The 18,332-nt window shown below is 40.9% G+C and overlaps 1 protein-coding gene across 2 annotated transcripts in view; it reads left to right on the top strand.

The window, feature by feature from the left end:
* TGFBR2 (transforming growth factor beta receptor 2) overlaps positions 1 to 18,332 on the top strand; it is a 60,943-nt gene that overhangs the window by 16,551 nt on the left and 26,060 nt on the right. For both annotated transcript variants that reach the window (XM_068206272.1, XM_068206264.1), the window contains 2 exons: positions 11,212 to 11,383; positions 13,058 to 13,248. In XM_068206272.1, the coding sequence (XP_068062373.1) occupies positions 11,212 to 11,383; positions 13,058 to 13,248 (363 nt within the window). The remainder of the gene's footprint in view (positions 1 to 11,211; positions 11,384 to 13,057; positions 13,249 to 18,332) is intronic.

Here is an 18,332-nt window from a genome sequence, read left to right as displayed (position 1 = left end):
ATCACAAGAGTAGTACCTGCCTTTTCACATGTCTCCTGTAAATGTTAACTTGAGACACCGAAAGTCCTTTCTCTATAGTTCAAAATCAAAATAACCTCGAATCCACTTTTACAGTAGATTTAAACTATGAGGCCTGAGGTGCTTCTGCAGTTATGTCTGGGAAGAAACATCAATCCTTGGAATGCTCCCCAGAGCATCTTAAGCCATGCTGATGAGTCCTAAGCAAATCCCATCTGCCCTTGCAGTGATGATGCCTGCCTAACTGCAGAGCCCCTGTTTCCTCTCCTGGAAGGGCTGTGACATCTGTCTCAGGGCATGTAACATTTGAAAGCAGACTGTGGGCTGGAGACAGCAGCAGAAGGCAGGTCTCCCATGTCCCTGGCGTGCTGGGCAGCCTGACCTTTCCCCAGAAGTAGCTCCAGCCATAGATCCACAGAGACTTTTCTCTGCCCTCGCTACTGCAGCTGAAATATGCAGTTTTGCCTTACCCCAGCTGTGGGTTGCCACTCCTCATACCACATTTTTCATTGTGTTTGTGTTGTCAGATAGATGTCTAGACTGGAGAACTCTTCTGGGTCAGGCTGCCCTTTGGAGGGGGAGGGCGGTGTGGTAAGGTGCGGTCTGATTCCTCTGGGAGGCAGGAGAACGTGCAGTGAGGGACGTGAGCAAATAATGAGCAGGGCAGCATGACTGATGTTTTTTTGCAAAATTCTTTGTGCAGATATTCCTCTATGGCCTCACTAGAGAGAAAGGGGAAAAAGGGAAGATCTGTTGTGTACACAATGCTTTAGAAAAAAATTTGTCATTTTTCTGAAAATGGTCTGAGGATTTCTCCATGAGGCAGACAAATGTTGTTCTCAAAATATGTTGTTTCTTTGCATCAGAAAGGAAATTAAAAATAAGATATCAGTCATGTTTGTGAGCAGGCCTTTGCAGTGGCATCCCCAAGGGAGGGATCTGATGAGGGCTCTGTAAATCTGCATGTGGCAGGAGCCTTTCAAAAGTGAAGACGAGTATGGCTTTCTGACTTCTAAACCTGCCAGGCAAGTTTTTAGGGCATACTAGTAAAGCTAATAAAAATGAGAATTAAAAGTATAAAATGGCAAATACAGGAGTGATACTTTTTTCTGATTCACCTGCCAGGCAAGTTTTTAGGGCATACTAGTAAAGCTAATAAAAATGAGAATTAAAAGTATAAAATGGCAAATACAGGAGTGATACTTTTTTCTGATTCACCAAGCAACCTGACTGTGTCAAAGGGAACCTGTGGGAGTCAGACGTAACTTTGAATTTCCTGTTTTGTGTGATTTGTCACAAAAAAGCAAGCAAAAGTCTTCTTCCAAAGTAACATATTCTCTTAACCTTTCCTGGAGGTAGGTCTCTGAGACCAGAGAGGGTTTGAAAGTGCCTGCCAGTCTCCTGAGTGAACAAATAGTATTAATAAACATCTGCCCACCTGTATTAAATCTTGGCAAGCCATGGCAACTTCTAGTTATTATTTTCACAGTTTCATCTATGCTTTAGTTATCTTAGTGTGCTCCTTTGAATGCAGTAGAGGATATACATTTGCAGGAGTTTAGCTGTAGCAAGGGTTAACTAGTGAGAGTTAACTGCAGTTTCAGCAGAAAAATTTGGCTTTTTGCCACCTGAGTTTCTGTATGCTGCCAGTGCAGAGAACAGTCTTCAAATAATTTCCGTTTTGCATTTGGAAGAGATTATTTTCTGCTATCTACCCAGCCTCCCTTATTACTGCTGAAAATGCTGCAGGTAGATAATCAAGTAACACAAAAGCTTTTTTCACATACAGAATTCAGACCTCTTCAGCTTATAGCTGATTTTAAAGTAATTGAATAAACCACAACAACTTTATGTGTGGTAAGTCTCAATTTTGAGTCTGACTAGACTTGTTCCTAATACAATCTGTACTGAGGAAACTTAATTGAGGATCCAGCTTTAGCAGTATTTGATGAAAACCTTAAAAGCTCCACCACTTTAATTAATAGCAATAAACTCATGTGATAGTGTGAGTGTGCCGGGCCAGTGCTTGTTACTTGTAGCCAGAAAGTTAGGCAGGATGAGGCCTTATACTAAATAAAAGTAAAGTCCTGTAGGAGTGCAATTCGTGAGTGTTTGGCCGAGCAACTTTGTTACTAATTTTGATTTCTATGTATCTTTGGTGCAGTGGTCTGTGGGAGTTGAGGGTAGGGCTCCCTCTGCACAGCATGCTCTGCTGTCACAGTGGAGAGGCAGCACAACAGTTGTCATTGTAAGGGAATGTACCAATGTGCCCACCAACTCTGTCCATCAGAAGAACCACAGCTGCAATTCCCCATGGGAAGGATGGCAGGGTTTGGCAATACAGTACAGCAAAGACCCCTAACAGATTTGAAATTTGCCTCTTTGCCTGTACCATGGATCCTAATGTGTTGTAGTGCCCAGAAGTTTAGCAGAAGATGCAGTCCCTTGACCTGAGACATAGACTTCAAAACTTCTCTGCTTTCCTCCCACCTGTAGCCTGTCCAGTGAGGATGCAGCTAAAAAGGCAGACAAGACTGCCTTTGCATTAAACAGATATCCCAACACAGGCCTTTAGGACTGCTTGTAAGTAAGAAAGTGATGCCTCCCAATAAGGAGCACTGTTACCTTAAGAATATGATCAATTTCTTTTATGATCTCATGGGCTTTTCAGTTTGCATGTGACATTGAGCCCATTCAGTAGCCTTGCAGATAAACTGAAGTGCCAGGGTGTGTCTCTGTGGAATACTTCATGGCTAATAGGAATAGCTTAGCCATAACATTTTTAGCAAATAAATTCTCTTCCACCTGTACTGGGTGGATTTCTGAATTTCCCTGTTGGAAACTGGGAGTTTAATAAATAGACCCTTGAAAACAGGGTAAATGGCTCTTTAAGATGGATGTTCCTCATTATTTTTGTCATAAGAGACATATAAGGGGAAGAAATATAAATTAAGCTTTTGGAGGCAATATGTGTCTCCATCAGGACAAATGATTCACCTTCCCCATTGCCATTATGAAGAATTAAGAGCTCTATCATACTTAGCAGGCAGACAGTGGTGTGACTACTGGGGGAACAGGAGTGGAGAGAAGCAGGTTACTATAAACAGGATTTCTTAACTGGCTGAAAGAAGAGATGCAATGGGTTCAGAAACTCCATTCAAGCTACATAGAAGGTACAATTGCATGGGTTTGTGGAACCTTGCATGGGCAAGGTTCTATAGCAGAGAGTAGAGGCATATTTGTGTTTTTCTGAGTCAGAATTGTTCCTAATTATGTATATTTTAAATGTTAGGGGGTCTTCCACAGAGACTCATCTGTCATGAAAAAGTATCACAGAAATAACTGCATTATGCTTGAATGACGGCTGTCTATTTTCAGACCATATAAGTTGGAAAAATAATATTTGTACAAAGCTGAAGTGTTTATACTCTTTCAGCTCTGTTTCAAGTGAAGTAATGACAGCTTTCACTGGGCAGAGGAGAATACAAAAGGAGGTTTAGATGCAGAATATGCTTCTTAGTGCACAGGTCAGAGTTAGTTATGCAAATGTCAGTTCTGAACCATGAATCATGCTTATTCCAACAGAGCAGGAAAGCTGGTTTTGCTAATCTTGAGCATTGCTGTGTTCGATGTCCATTGTAAATTTGAAGTCCCAGGAGGGGTTAACCACCGAAGACAATTTCCAGTAAATTCAAAACTCAATGCATTATGCAGGAAAAAACCTAGACCCCGTAGTCATAACTGAATAAATTGAACTTGGTGTTATATCACATATGGTTCCCCAGTGCTGTGTGCTGTTTACCAGCTTGGTTAGGGAGGCTGGTGAGTTAAAGTCAGGAGAAGATGAAATGTCCATTTAAGTGCCCTATGGGAAGCCATCATTTAGATTTTTTCAGCCTCTTTGCTTGGAGACAGTATTCTTTTGCTCCACCAGCCACAGAGTGCTAAATAGTGGCCAGAAAATGTGCTACAATTTAAAGATTCGCAGGTGAAAATCTATCTCATTATTTGAGGCATCACAATAATGTTTTCAGAATGCTTTCACACTTCTATTTTAAGTGCTGAGCTGGAGTCTCCTCTCACCTGCACTGCTGTCACTCAGAGTCACGACAGTGAGCTTTGTTCTTAGGCACGTTTGAGGCACTGCCGCGCCCTGTACCAGAGAGAAGAGCCTAGCCCATGCTTAAAACTGCTAATGATCACTCATTTTGGAAATAGTGGATAAAAATAGTGGTATTTTAATGATTTAAATACAAAAATTATCTTCATCTTCAGGATCTCCAGTGTGCTGTTCCCTCTCTTATTTTCTCTGGTTGTGTCCCTCCCCCCAGCTCCTGCCAGATTTGATTCTGTGTCTGTGTCAGTGCCTGCGGCAATCCCTGCAGCAAAGTTTTGCCAGTTCCACTTGCTATTAAAAGCCAGGCATTTCTACTGCAGAGGCGAATTAAATGAAGTTTTCCAATTCCTGCTCCTTTTCCTTTTGTCTTCTCCCTCTGCATGTACCTTCCCCTATACCTTGCCTGCTGGTAGGTGAGAAATGGTGGTTTCCCAAATTCAGTGCAGTTCATCAGTGGCTTTCTGGCTTTCCTTTCTTCTGCCTTGGCCTTCCTTCAGCTGGGGGTGGCCAAACTATGCTTGGCAAGGTCTAGCTGGTAACATCACTTACCTAGTCTGCTCCCTTCTTTCCTAGCAGACTTCTCAGTCATGGCTGAAGAGATGGTCACACAAACTTCAAAAAAGCCCGTGGGTCCCACCAAATTGTTCTTTGGTGTGACAGGTGTGAGATGTATCTCCTCCAAATAGTTCACAAAGTACTGTGTTCAAACAGGAAGTTATTTTGGCTTTTATCCATTGCTGAGCCCCTGAAATTTGCAGAAGTACAATCAGTACACTTAAAGGCACAACTTTAAGTACTGACTAAGGTAGCTGTTGTGCTCTGTGTTAGTCAATGATCTGTGACTATGTATGATAAAGATCGAGGCTGAGAGATTTTGCAAAACAATCCATAGGAATGTGGTTTCCTGGAGTCCTGCCACAGGGGTGGTTAAACATTCATGGAACCTGTTTTCCTCTGACATATTTTAGTTGTACATAAAAGATAGTGTATGTTTGGCTTTACAGAGGCTGTCTCAGTGCTCTTGATAATCATTGTTGTTAATCTTAATAGAAACAGTCACAAAATCTTAAAAGTCCTGTACCCATGGCAATTCTGCTGGGGTAGCTCATGGTTGAGATAAAGGACTGCACCCGAAGCAGTGTCGAAGATAGTGTGAACTTTGTGAGCTCATATTCACATGGTGAAAATAGGAGTGCACCAGAGTGAGACTCCATTTCAGCTCAGATGACTTTAAGCTTAGAAATGGCAGCTGCAACTGAAAAACTGAAAATACATATATCGTAGAGTTACCCTGAAGTAACCCTATGAAACCCTCCCTGTTATCATGGGAATTACTAGGTAATCTGCAGTGTTGCCAGCTCCTGTGATTTTATGATGAGTAATACAATACAGCTATTTTTCTTGAAGATCTACCTCCTGGATCCCCATGATTTATTTTCATTTTATTGTCTCTTTTTTTCTAGTTAGACGGTAATTCCAACCTCCTCGTCATGGCCAACGTTTCAAAGCATTTATCAAAAAGGACTCTTAAGAGTACAGCCAGCAATGGCAAATAAGGGAGAACTCAGCAGTTGTTCTTTTGGTCGCTTAGGGTTAGTTTTTTGGGGTTTTTTTTGTTTTGTTTTGGTTTTGGTTTTTTTCTGGTGTTTTTTTCCTTCCTTTATTTCCATGATCTGTCTGGCTAGCCTTGTGATTTTGTAACTCATGATTTTTTTATCTTTAGGATTGATTATGTTTCCATCTTCACTTCCTTCTATTACCACACTGGACACAATCAGTATACTTAAGAGTAGCCCTCAGGATATACATCCAGGTCTTGAGAGCAAAACTCAGGTCATGCATTTTCCTTGACTCTCTCACTCCTGCAATTAATTAAGCAATATGTATAAGGCAAATTTAATGAAGCTGGCAGTGTCTCCATAACTGTTAAAGTTCCACTAGGGCTGTAGGTCATGTGCTGGGGATAGTAGTCAAAACAGAAGTCATGCTGTGTTTAGTACAGTTCCTGGCAAAACTTGATGTCTTTCTTTTGGATGAGAAGGCAATACAGTTTGGATGCTCTTCATAGCTGCTACTGTGCTTTCCAAACACAGATATATGATGTCATGGAGCTATGCTCTTTGGGAGAACATGGACAATCTACTTCAAGGCTCTCTGATAAAGACATTGTCCTCCTGGCAGATTTCCATGATGTAGTGGAGTGAAATCTTCAAATCTCTCCCGTCAGGTGGAATTATCTCACAGCAGCTGAGTAGTTGAGTTCCCATCCCAATATCTCTCAGCTTTTTTTTTTTTTTTTTTTGGGGGGGGGGGAATGGGATCTGCCTACTGTTTTATAAGTATACATGTGCCAGAGACACTGGATGAGAAAATAGAAGTGCTGTGACAGGATTTTACAAGATAGGAGTAAGAGAAATTGGCTGCTATTTCTGAAATGCATCCTAAGACATAAAAAGCTTTCCAGGGTAGATATTTCCAAAAAGACAGCATGTTAGTTTGGACTTTATGTAATGTTGTTAGTTTATGAGAATTCTGTAATGATATTAAAAATAAGAGAAAAGTAAACTACAATGTTAGGCCTCAATAGAAGTTATATATCTACAGACAACAGATGCAAAGCAAACCACTTCAAGCAAAGTCAATAGACTTTGGGTGAGGTGTCCTGTTTATGATGTCCCAAGAAATCATAAATAAAGATGTGAACCACAGAAGAGAAGTGATATTCTACAAGCCTGGCTCCACCAGAATCTATGGAGTGGACATTTCTAATGTGACTGCTCAAGTATCTCTTCCATAATGTCCAGACTACATGTTAGCTTACATGTTCCATACATTTTAACTACAGTGACTGATCTCTGCTGAACTGGTTGGCTGAAAGTTGCATAGCCAAGAAACCACAGTCTTTTATTTGGAGCCCTCTCCATGGACAAAGGAGCAAGGAAAGCTAGAATTAGGCTTCCTGTAGAATTCAAAATAAGAAAACTAACATTAGACAGTGGATGGCAAATTCAAATTTTAGGAGACAAGCACACATTTTAGGATGGCTTCATTTACCTGTGCAAATCTGTGATTTTTCTGTTAACTTTTTCATTATATCTACTTTTTTCATGCAAAATCAAAGGTTGCTTCTGTCCACAATGTTCAAGTGACTTTGGTTTTCTTAATGTGAGAAAATCTTGAGGAGATGGCTCGAGTGGTATGAAGTGTGCAGCAGGATCATCAAATATTTTTAGAGGTGAACATTTAAGTGACTACAAGAAGAGGCGCAGTCTGCTGGTCCTGAACCACTCCTTGCTTATGAGTCCCTCAGGGAACGAGTGAATACACTTTCCTAGGGAAGAATCCTATTAATTTGTCATTCTCCAGGCAGGACTTCATTGATTAAAGATTGGTATGAGTTCATGTGACTTGGAAGAAGACCCATCTTTTCAGGATTTCTATGTCCTCAGAGTCTAATAGCAGTCTGTAATCAAACAGTGACGTCAGCGTTCCTATCTAACTCCAGATTTCCTGTCAGGCCATCTGCAGGGTGTGGTTTTGGCATCAGATAGAAAAAGTCAAACTTGGCTTTAGTTTGGAACTGGATGTGTTATCACAGTGGACAAGGCCAAGGAGTAATAACAAACAACAGACCAACACCTGCTGGAGAATTATGACAGTCTTAGGGAAAGTCAACCGCAGTCTCAGTTTAAACCAAATGTTGAAGCATGGAATAAAATTTGTGCACCTGGGCAGTTTAGACAGTTTTTTGAACTGCCAGAGGCACGAATAGAGTCACTGATCTGTCAGCCTCTGTTGGAAGAATTTCAGGGAGAAAATAAAAGTGTAGTCAATTCTGGAAGTCCCCAGACCCCATTAGCTTTTGATAGTAATTAAACCTGATCAGAAATTACCTGGTCCTAAATGGCCAACTTTTGCTACTATTGCTAGTGATTAAACTAATGCCTACCTTAGAAACTTAAGGTTTGTGATCTTACAGGGGATTGCTGCTTTCCAGATGGCTTTTTTTTTTTTTTTTTTTTTTTATCAAGTACTTTGGTTCTGGTATCCCTCCTTGGAAGAGGTCCAAACATGTTTGTTTTCATCCATTTGTTCCAGTGGGTGTGCCTTGTTAGAACCTGGCACAGGCAGGGACAGCATAGGAACCAAACACTTTCTCTTAATAAATACAATGTGCTTGAAACAGCTTACCTAAGGACCCACCTTCATGTGGCTCTTGGCTCCAGTGCTGTGGACACTGGAGGGAACCAGACATGTTTATGGCAAGGCATCCATTGTGCCACATCTGCCATGTGAGCTCAGAGCTGAAAGCAGCATAGATGCAGCTGATGCCTTTCCCTGTGCTAAGTTGTGGGATGCTTGGCACCCCTGACGCAGGTTTCCTGTGTACATTTGGGTGAGTCACTTCACCTCTCCCTCAGTATTTGTCTCTGTTTTCCTTCCAGGCTTTTAGGACCATGGATTGGGGTTTTTTTTCCGGGTAGAGGGACAGTCCCTCACTATCAGGTTGTTTCAATCATTACTGCAACCTAGATAAGTTGTGACAGCTATTAGTTTCTCTTCAGCATGTAGTAAGTAAGAAGAGATGTACACCATCCAGAAGAGATGTACCATTTGCTATAGTGAGGATTACATTGACATGTGTTTCACAGAATACCTCATTCAGGACCTTCTGAGTTCCTACCACACCTACTTCAATGAGGCTTTGTTCCTCTACATGGCTACTGGGAGCTGTTGCAACACATATAATTAAGAACAAGAAATGTTTACCTGGGGCTTAAAATTCTGCCAGCCCATAATATACTGCCAGCATTCTCCATCCGTGTAAGCTCCCAGTGTTGCAGATGGGGTGACACACTTCCCTTGGAAAAGTAGCAATGTTTATTTTGACAAAGTTTGTTAGTAAATGTGACAGTGCTATAACAAACTTTGATGGCAACATACACTTGGTTATTTTACTGCATAGAGGACAAGGTGGGACAAAACTGTCAGAGACACCCTCGTGTTGAGTCATGAGGTTCAGAAAGGACCCCCTTGCATTCTAAACCCCTTTCTGAGGTGGTTTGCAGGTGTGGCTGGATCCAGACCTAGTTCCAGGCTAGAAACTTGGGTCTAAAGGATTATATGTGCACAAGCAGTCCTTTATCTCACTTAGCTAAGATTTCAAAGTCTTAGCATGCTTATTCCCCTTTCACTTACTGAGTATTTAATGCAATAAGGATTCTCACAACCTCGAGAGGCATCCCTGTTCTAGGGGAGATCCTGGCGTGCAGCCCACAGCTGTGCAGGAGAGCTCAGCATACGCTGGGCTGTTCCCTTTTTATGGAGTAAGACGATTGACTTGTATTTGCATGCCAGCTGTATTTTGGTTGGCGCATGCTCAACTAGACCTCAGCTGCTGAGTAAGTTTTATGGCCCTCAGCTATTGTGTTGTTATCTGTCTTCCCAGAGTCCAGCTTTAAGCCAGGTGCAGCCCTCACTGTTAGCTCATGCTTAAGCCAAACGCAAGGAGGAGCACACTGCCACACCCTGTGAGCTCATCCTAACCACCCACCTCTGTAGCATCTTCTTCTATACCATAAAACCATTGGAAGTTTTGCCACTGATTATAGTGGCTGTTAGATCAGAAACCTTAGGTCAGTACCAGAGCATGCAAGTGATGAGAAAGATGTGTGGTTTGGATGAAGAGAGAAGACCTTTCTCTCAGTCTCTCACATTGGTTGAGAACTCAATTGAAAATGTTACCAAGAGGCCCTTTTATTTCCTCCTGGAAAAATCATGTATATTTATTTCCTGTAGTAAAGTAGTCTAATGGTAGTAAAATGTGAAGTTCTAGAAGGAAAAAATTGATTTCTCAGCTAATTGAGTAGAGAGGGGGAAATTATAAATCCCTGGTTGACTATTATGGGTTGACTAGCAACATTTGGCTACAGAAAGCAATATGAACACAGTTTTAACACACAGGTGGCTACAGGAGAAGGGCTGTGCTGTATGTAAGCCCAGTATCTCCTCAAAGTGGTTCACCCTACTTTTCCAATTACATTGCAAAGTGATTCAGATTGAAACTGTTGTTGATTGTCTGCTCCACTTCAGATAGTTGCATGTTCGTTTTAGCTTTGTAAAGAATTTTGTGTCAGCATTTTCTGTTCCTTGTAGTTACACTGTCTTTTCAAAATAGTTTTTGAGCTAAAAAAACCCTATGTTTCCTGAAGTTCAAACACTGGCACAAAAAAAATATCTCTTTCCTTACTGCTGCCACACTGAAGCAGATGGTAAGTACTGAGACTCAGAACCTGTAAGCATGTAATTATTCAATTTCTGGGTGCAGAAAAGTAGCTGTTGGGTCGAAGCAGGCATCTACAAGACAGGTTGTCATTGCAAGTTAGTTTGAGTTCAGGTTCCCTGCAGTTAGCCCTGCAGTTAGGCTCCTGCAGTAGGTCACATGAGCTGCACAGATGCCCTATTGCATTTCTAGCTCGAGTTTCACTCACATCCTCTGGCAGACCATCTACCTTAATCTCAAAGTCTATTCCTGCTCTGTGGTTTTTATGTGTGAACAGTAATCAGATTAGGGATGACACCTAGGTTATGCCTCAGGTTAGTAAAGACAAAATTGCAAAATTCATGCCGATCCATGTTACAATGATGTCACACAGCTAATGTGCATTCTCAGTGTGGAACCCACAGTTACTGTGGTACACAGACCATGAGGCAGTGTTATACATGGGGGACAGATACACTGCCTGTGAGTAAGGCAAATGGGTGAGTGCAGAGGAGCTATTTCAGTGCAAACTGGCTTTGGAAAATGCATGATTCTGCAAATTACGAAGCAACTTTTGCTCCTTCTGAAGTCAACAGAAGTTCATTTTGCTTTTCAAATTCACTTTGATTAATCTGGTCTTGACATCGTGGCACTTACCTTGTTGTAAAGAAAATTGGTAGCTGTGAAAGATCAGAGATTTTCTCATTTAAGGTAAGAGGAAATGTTTGCTGCTGATGAAAACCTTATCTTCATAAAAAGCAATAATGCAATCTGATCATCTACCATTATTGAGTTCCCTTTTTTTTTCCTTAAGCTGAATTTACATCACCTGTGGAAAGAAATAAGGAAAGTGGACTGAAAATGTCAAACCTATGCAAATTTTGTGATATTAAAGTAACAACCTGCTCAAACCAACATCAGTGCAAGAGCAACTGCAACATCACTTCTATCTGTGAGAAGAGTAGTGAAGTCTGTGTTGCTATATGGTAAGTTATTTCTTCATACAGGTGGGGACAGGAGCACACCCTCAGTCATCACTGCTTAGTACTTTCCTTCATTGCTCTGATTTTCAGAATGTCCCTGCTACCTCACTGGGTTTTGTTCTCCTGCTTCCAGCTCATATCTCTGCACAGCATACCAAGAGTTGCTTGAGGTTAACAATTCTGATATGAAATGTTCTGGGGACTTGTTTTTTTCTAAAACAGTTCTGTTCCGGCTTAAGCTGTTTTTGGAAAGGGGGCATGGTTTTGTGCAAGCCATTAAGCTGTATCCACTCACAGCCCTCAAGAGTAGAAACAGATTTGAGGCTCAAGAGAGGATTGTAGTGACAGTTGCTGAACAAAGACAATTCTCTCTCAGGTTTTAAGGGGACTAGATTATGTAGATTTAGTACAAGAGGCTTATTGCTATGTATAGGTAGAAATACATCCTCTTAATGGGAAAAAACTTCTGTGTAGGTAGAGACTTTGATGTAGGCATGATACTTTTTATATAGCCTCTGTCTAGGTTCAAAGAAATCAAGAGCTTATGAAAATGAATTATAATGCTAATTTTTTAGGATTTATTGGCTTTAAGGCAATAAATTTTTCCAGTCTAAAAACTGGGACTTCCCTTGCCCTTTCATAAATGGGAATCCAGTCCTACCAAAGAAAGCCAGAAACACTCTTGAAGAGTTAATAACTGGATTAAAGGAGCACAACTGAGTGTTTGCAGCATTGCTGCTGATTTAGTAAAATAATTAGAACCACTTACAGAGGGACATAATTAATTCATGTACTGAGGGATTAGTTGTGTCCATTGACTTGAGATGTTCAGTGTAATTGGAAGGAGGCATTTCAGTTCAGGATCAGTCCAGTGTGCTTTTCCATATTTCTCCTGTACTTCTTTAGTAAGTCATCAGTGTCTATTATTGCCATAAAAAGGAGTTGTTGTACAATTTAAGATACATGTTGGATTTTTCATGACCATTTATCAAAAAGGCAAGTAAGTTGAGAACTGCAAAGTGCTTTTTGCCTTCAAGTCTTTTGTCAATGAAAATAAATCTGTGGACCAGGACAAAACACAGGAATATGGTCCAGATTATCAGCTGTAAACATTTCCCTGGCTGTGAGGCAATTCTAACTTGCATCAGTTTTTATGATTGGTATTTTGCTGGGGTGTTTTTAGTTGGTTGAGGGTTTTTTTTTTTTTGTATATAACTCCTTCAGTGCACAAGCTGTGCTGATTGTAGGCTTCCAAAGCAAAATGAAAAGACCAACTCACTAGAAATTCCCTGATTTTGAAGAAATAATTCAGTGTTTATCATAATTTCCCACAGATTTTTATTGTCTGCTCAGTGACCACAAAAACCAAAAGTATGTTCTGAAGTTCACAGCAGTTCATTGAGCATTAGCTTGAATAATTCTAAGTGAGATTTTCAGAGGCACTCTTGTAAGCTTAGCAGTAATATGATATAGGAATAGCTGTGCCATTGTACAAATGTGAGGAGGCCAGATGGTGCCAAATTTGGCCCATTCAGGAAAGACATAGAAAAACGTACGATGCTCTTTAAATGCCATTTATGTTCTCAAAAGAGGCAAATTTTGGGCAGGTGCGGTCCTGTCTGCTCCCTTTATAAAATATTCCTTTTTTGACTTCAGTTTTCTCCTTTTCATTTCTAGGAGACAGAATGATGAAAATGTGACATTAGAAACAATATGCCACGATCCCCAGGAAACACTGTATGGTCACTTTTTGGATGACTATAAATCAGAGCAGTGTTTGATGAGGGAAAAGAAGGACGATGGTGGATTGATGTTCATGTGTTCCTGCACAGGTGAAGAATGCAATGATATGCTCATTTTTACATCAGGTAGGTTTAATAATTTACCTCGCATTCCTACATTCCTTGCAAGTAATATTAACTGTGTTATACCGATATCCTTTGGAATTGCATTTTGTGGGGAAGAACTTCTGATGGCAGGTGCTATTTTAGTCTTTCTTGAATCTTGCAAAATCTCAACCTTTTCTGTGTTCTGAGGGTACTTCTTCCTGTCAGGCTGTCCTCATTTTGAAGTAATTCTGATATTCAGCTCAAGATATTGCACTTAAAAGCTGATGGAAGATGAAAGCAAGATGCTTACAGTTGTTCTGTTGACACCAGGATGCAACACATGCTAATTACATTATAAAGTCTAAACTAAAGGCAAATGCCATTTTTAAGGTCCTACCTCTTCTAAAAGGCTGTATTGCTGTAATGTGTTATCTGCATATAGAGATGATACTGGTAACCTGATGGGTGTGACTTTTAAGACAGCATCTCTGGTGTAACTGACCATCTGCACCTCTCCTGTGGTGGGTGTGAAGAAGCTAGGTTCCTTCTTTGCGGAATATGTTCCCTCACACCTATATGGCACAAGGAAGTGTACGTGAGTTCAGTCAAACGAGGGAAATGTGACTGCAGACCAAACCACAAGTGCATAACCCATCCCCTTTGTACTTCATGAGCTCTGATAGAGGCCACTGCAGACACAGTGAAGGCAGTGCAGGTGTGTGCAGTGCTGGTGGACCTCATGCTGCACAGATGTGCACAGGTGCACACACCCCTTGTGCTTTATTTTGTCCTACCTTCTGTGGTTCTTTTACTGAAACAAAGGTGGGTTTCTCACAGGGAAGAATGAGGTCTCCTATGGAGAAATTTGTCTGTTCACACTTCTAAAGGGGTGTGGCACACCACACCCATCTCATCACCCATAAGTTCCTCAGAAAAGGGTATAATTTAGGCCCTTGTTACCTGAGATAACGAAGGGTTGGGATGCTGTTTCCACTCCTGGGAAACATGGTGCATGACTGCACTGAGGTGAACGACTATGTGAGTGATTGTAACTCTCACTTCCTAGCCTCCAAGAAGGCCAACTAGTTTAGGTCACAAACTACATCCCCTTGTCAAGCTTGATTTGAAACCAGACAACCTGACTGCTGATCCGTGGTTGTGTAAGATCATCCCTTACTTGGATGATCTTTAAAGGATTTGGAGTATATACTGGCATTGATATGAGCACAAGTGGTCAACGCAGGATCTAATTCTAACAGATTGCTTGGTTTTATTGATGAGGATGTGTCCCCAGAGAAGAGATCTTACTCTGTGTCAGCTATCTAGTTTTTTTGTACAACATGAACCACACCCTTGTGGACTTTGGCTAAATTGTTATGAGTTATAACGTTATAGCTGTTTTTCCTGGAGCTGTGTAGCTGAATGCAATCACTGATAAATGTGTGTCTTTGGTGTATATGCTTATGAAAACCATTCTAGAAATTCAGCACCAAGTGCCTTGATTCCTATCAACTCTGCAGCTTACTCACACTTCTAGATCAAACTAAAAGGAGTAGAAGAAGTTTAAACCCAGTCTTTTTACCCAAATTCCTTTCACTTTTCTGAGTGGAGCCTTTCCTTCTAAGTCACGTGCTGTGAGGACTTCAGGTGACTCATGAAAACCATGTGCTGCATTCATATGTATTAAGTGAATAACTACAGCTAAAAATTAAAGTAATGTAAAACTTCACTTCGTAACATTTCCAGTTCATTCATAAACACAGGCATTAACTCCAGTCAGGAGGGGGGAGAATTGAGGCTTTGTCATTCCTTTTTTATTGTTGTGGATTAGTATTTCTTTTAAATGAAAACAGCCCCTTTGGGTTGCTTGCCTGGTTAGCCATGGCAGGAAGACAAACGATTTTTACAGTATCAGACATGCGGTTTCCTGTCTGTGTTTAACTTTGAGCAGAACATCACAGCCAGCTGGTCCATGGCTCCTCCAGACAACTAGATAATAGCCTGTAATAATTTTGCCTTTGGAATGACTGTCATCCAGATCTACTCTGTACATTGTTCTTGTGGGTTTTTTTTCCTCTAAATTTCTTGTACACCAGAACAAGAATTTTTTTGCAGTGGTATTCTATAGTTTTAGAGAGCAAGATGAGAGCTACTATAAAAAAGCCTGATCAAACAGTGATTTTAATAATTTATCAGCAGAAACTGAGATTAAAAAAAGAGAGCAATTTTTCACATGTTAATCACAGCGTTTCCTTTCAAGGTATTGCTATAAATGACTAGTGTTTTGCCTCTTCTTCCTGTATGCATGCATAAGACAGACCAGATTTAGTTTGCGTCTGGTGTATCTGAGGTAAGAAAGAAAACCCTGGTTAAGGCAACAAGTTCTAATTTCCACCAAAGGTTAGTCACTGAATTCCAGTGATTCACAGCTGAGCTGTTATTGCTTATGGAAGAATTGGTTTATAGCACTATTGGCTTGCATGAATCTTGACTGTGAAGGGCAAACCTCCTGACTCCATTTTTAGACACATGCATCTAAAGATTTTGGGTATTGGAGGTGTTGTGACTCACTCAAGAGTGACTTTAGGAATGTTTGAAGTAGATACATCAAAATCAAATGCCTGTCTATTGTATGGATTTTCATTTAAATTGCCAATCTGCAAGATAAGCAAGACACGGTCAAACACGTGCCTAAATATGCCTACAGTTCTGCTGTGTCAGGAGCCTGACCCTGATTCAGATCCCTGGCATTCCAGGCCACAGGCAGCTGGTGGAAAATACTGAGTGCAAAATCACTCCAAATACTGTTCTGTAGTTCTTGGAGAAATAACATGCAGGAGACAGGTAACCATTGTAAATCTGACTACTCTATGTTTATTTTTTTTTTTACTCTCTTTTTTTGCCAAACAAAATTATGGGTGACTGGCAAGCAGGTTACACCCCTGTGGTGTAAAAATGCTTCTCACAGCAAATCTCAATGCCAGTGTTTTGTAATTATTATTTATTCAAAAGTCTAATGTTAGTGTTACCAGAAGGCAAAGCCAGGCAGAAAAACCACTGGAAAAGATTAGCCAGAACTGGAGTAAAAGGCCTTGGGTGGCTAGAATTTGACTAGGTGGCAGACAGAGGCCTGGTCCTTCTGTCCTGGAAAAAATGAGAGCAGAACCACACTATGAGGGCTTTTAGCACCCTGATGTCTGGTTGTGTCTGGTGGATCTTCTGCGTCTTGCTTTACCTTCTTCTACTTTGATCTGCTGGGATGAATCAGGTCTGTCTGTAGTTGTTTGCACAATCCCAGTCCTCCCGTGATGTTTGGGCAGCTTTGTTCCTCAGCTTTCCCTTCACCACATCTCCCAGCTGTTAGCCAGTGCGAGCATGACAGCTGCCTAACAAAGCTGGGCTTTATTAACAATCCAAAGTTCTTTGACTGAAGTTAAGCTTTGTTTACCCTAAGGGACCAAGCAGTACTGTGCCCTTTCCAGCCCCACATCTGACCCATTCTCAGTGGACAGAAATTACAAGGTACTCATTGTAGACGAAATGGGATTCCTGCATGTTACTTAATGCATGACCTACCTACCTGCTGTGCCAAGCAACACCTTCCTCTTGTACGCTCATTTAAGTACAGTCATTCAGCAATATGCAAACCAGCAGTGGAGACTGCAAACAAGAAAACAAATCCTTTAAATACTGTTGTCAATATATACGCAATTGTTATCCTGGGCATCAAATTCAAATCCAGGCAACAGTGAAGAGAACTCAAAAGTTGGAACCAGGATTTCAACACAGTTTTGTGTTGTTTATAGTTGTTTCATTCTAATAACTTACATGGTGATAATTATTTATCCTCAACTGTGTCTTGCTGTGCTATGCAGATCTCCATGCAGCTTGCAACCAAGGTGTCTGTGGGATTGTTTAGGTAGACTGTTTACTGCTCACCTACTGCAAGATGAAGTCATTATTTTGGGCATTCCTACCACACCCAGATGTGGGAGAAACCTTTAGCAGCAATTCTGAACCGTCCAGACTGTTGCCTTGACTTACCAAAACCCCAGTGATAGAGATGACTGACAGGTCAACAAGAGTTTATGAGAATAATGAAGCTAATTGGGGAAGTGTGTTGAGGGAGGGAGAGTGTTGTGCTGTTTTTTAGCAGTTGTTTTTAACTTCACATTGATCATGGTTTTACAGAGTTGGCTAATTGAGAGTGTAAGAGACATGCCTATTTGATTAATCAATTGTGGCTGAGTCATTTGCCTGAACAAATTACAGCCTGTGGATTTGCAGTGCTTCAAGTGGTGTGATTGCTCGCTGTGTACAGTTGTTACCTGGGAGAGCTGGTGCTGCTCTGCTGCCTGAATCACCAGAAGCATGCCTGTGTGATGCCTTGACCTGTGCCCAGACTGCAAGAAATATGGATAATGTTTCAAAATGTCCTTAACTTCGTACCTCTCATTTGTCTCTAACATGTTGATCCTGTCTTTTCCTTTCTTTCTCTCCTATTTCTCTCCCTACTAGAGTCAAAGTGTTAGTGATTTTACTTGACTACATAGGAGGATCTCAGACTTAAGATCTGTGTGCAAACAGTCATCAGTCCATAAATACTTATGTGATGAGTTGTCCGGTGCTCAAGGAACATCAGAAGGGAGATGATTACAGCTGGACTGCTTCCAAGTGAATTTTAACAAAGGCTTTCATTAATCTCTCTTTCTGTTACCCAACTAACATGTTCAGAAGGTAACTGTCTTCCAGCTGCCCCATAAAAGAGGTCAGTAACATTACATAACATTGCACAGAGCCTCTCACTGCTTGTATATTGGCTTTGTTCTCTATGTTTCCTCTTAGGTATTTGCAGGCACTAGAGTCCCACCCAGTGCCTGCAGCTGTGTGTAACCAAAGGAGAGGCTGTGTAATGCTGAACATCTGATTCACTTAATGGGATAGAAAGGAAATAGAATGAAAAGAGGCTAAAGGAGCCAAAATTTTGTTTTGCTCTGTATTATTTATATTGTTTGCTTCTTAGGAAAATAACCATGCTCAGTTACAGATTTGTGTAAAAACAAACTAGGCAGTGCTCTTCCAGGCTGGTTGGCATATTTGTTACAATTTGCTTCACTTGAGAG

Source organism: Anomalospiza imberbis, chromosome 1, assembly GCF_031753505.1.
Source record: "Anomalospiza imberbis isolate Cuckoo-Finch-1a 21T00152 chromosome 1, ASM3175350v1, whole genome shotgun sequence".
In the NCBI taxonomy this organism is placed as follows: domain Eukaryota; kingdom Metazoa; phylum Chordata; class Aves; order Passeriformes; family Viduidae; genus Anomalospiza; species Anomalospiza imberbis.
This window is presented reverse-complemented; position numbering and strand designations above follow the sequence as displayed.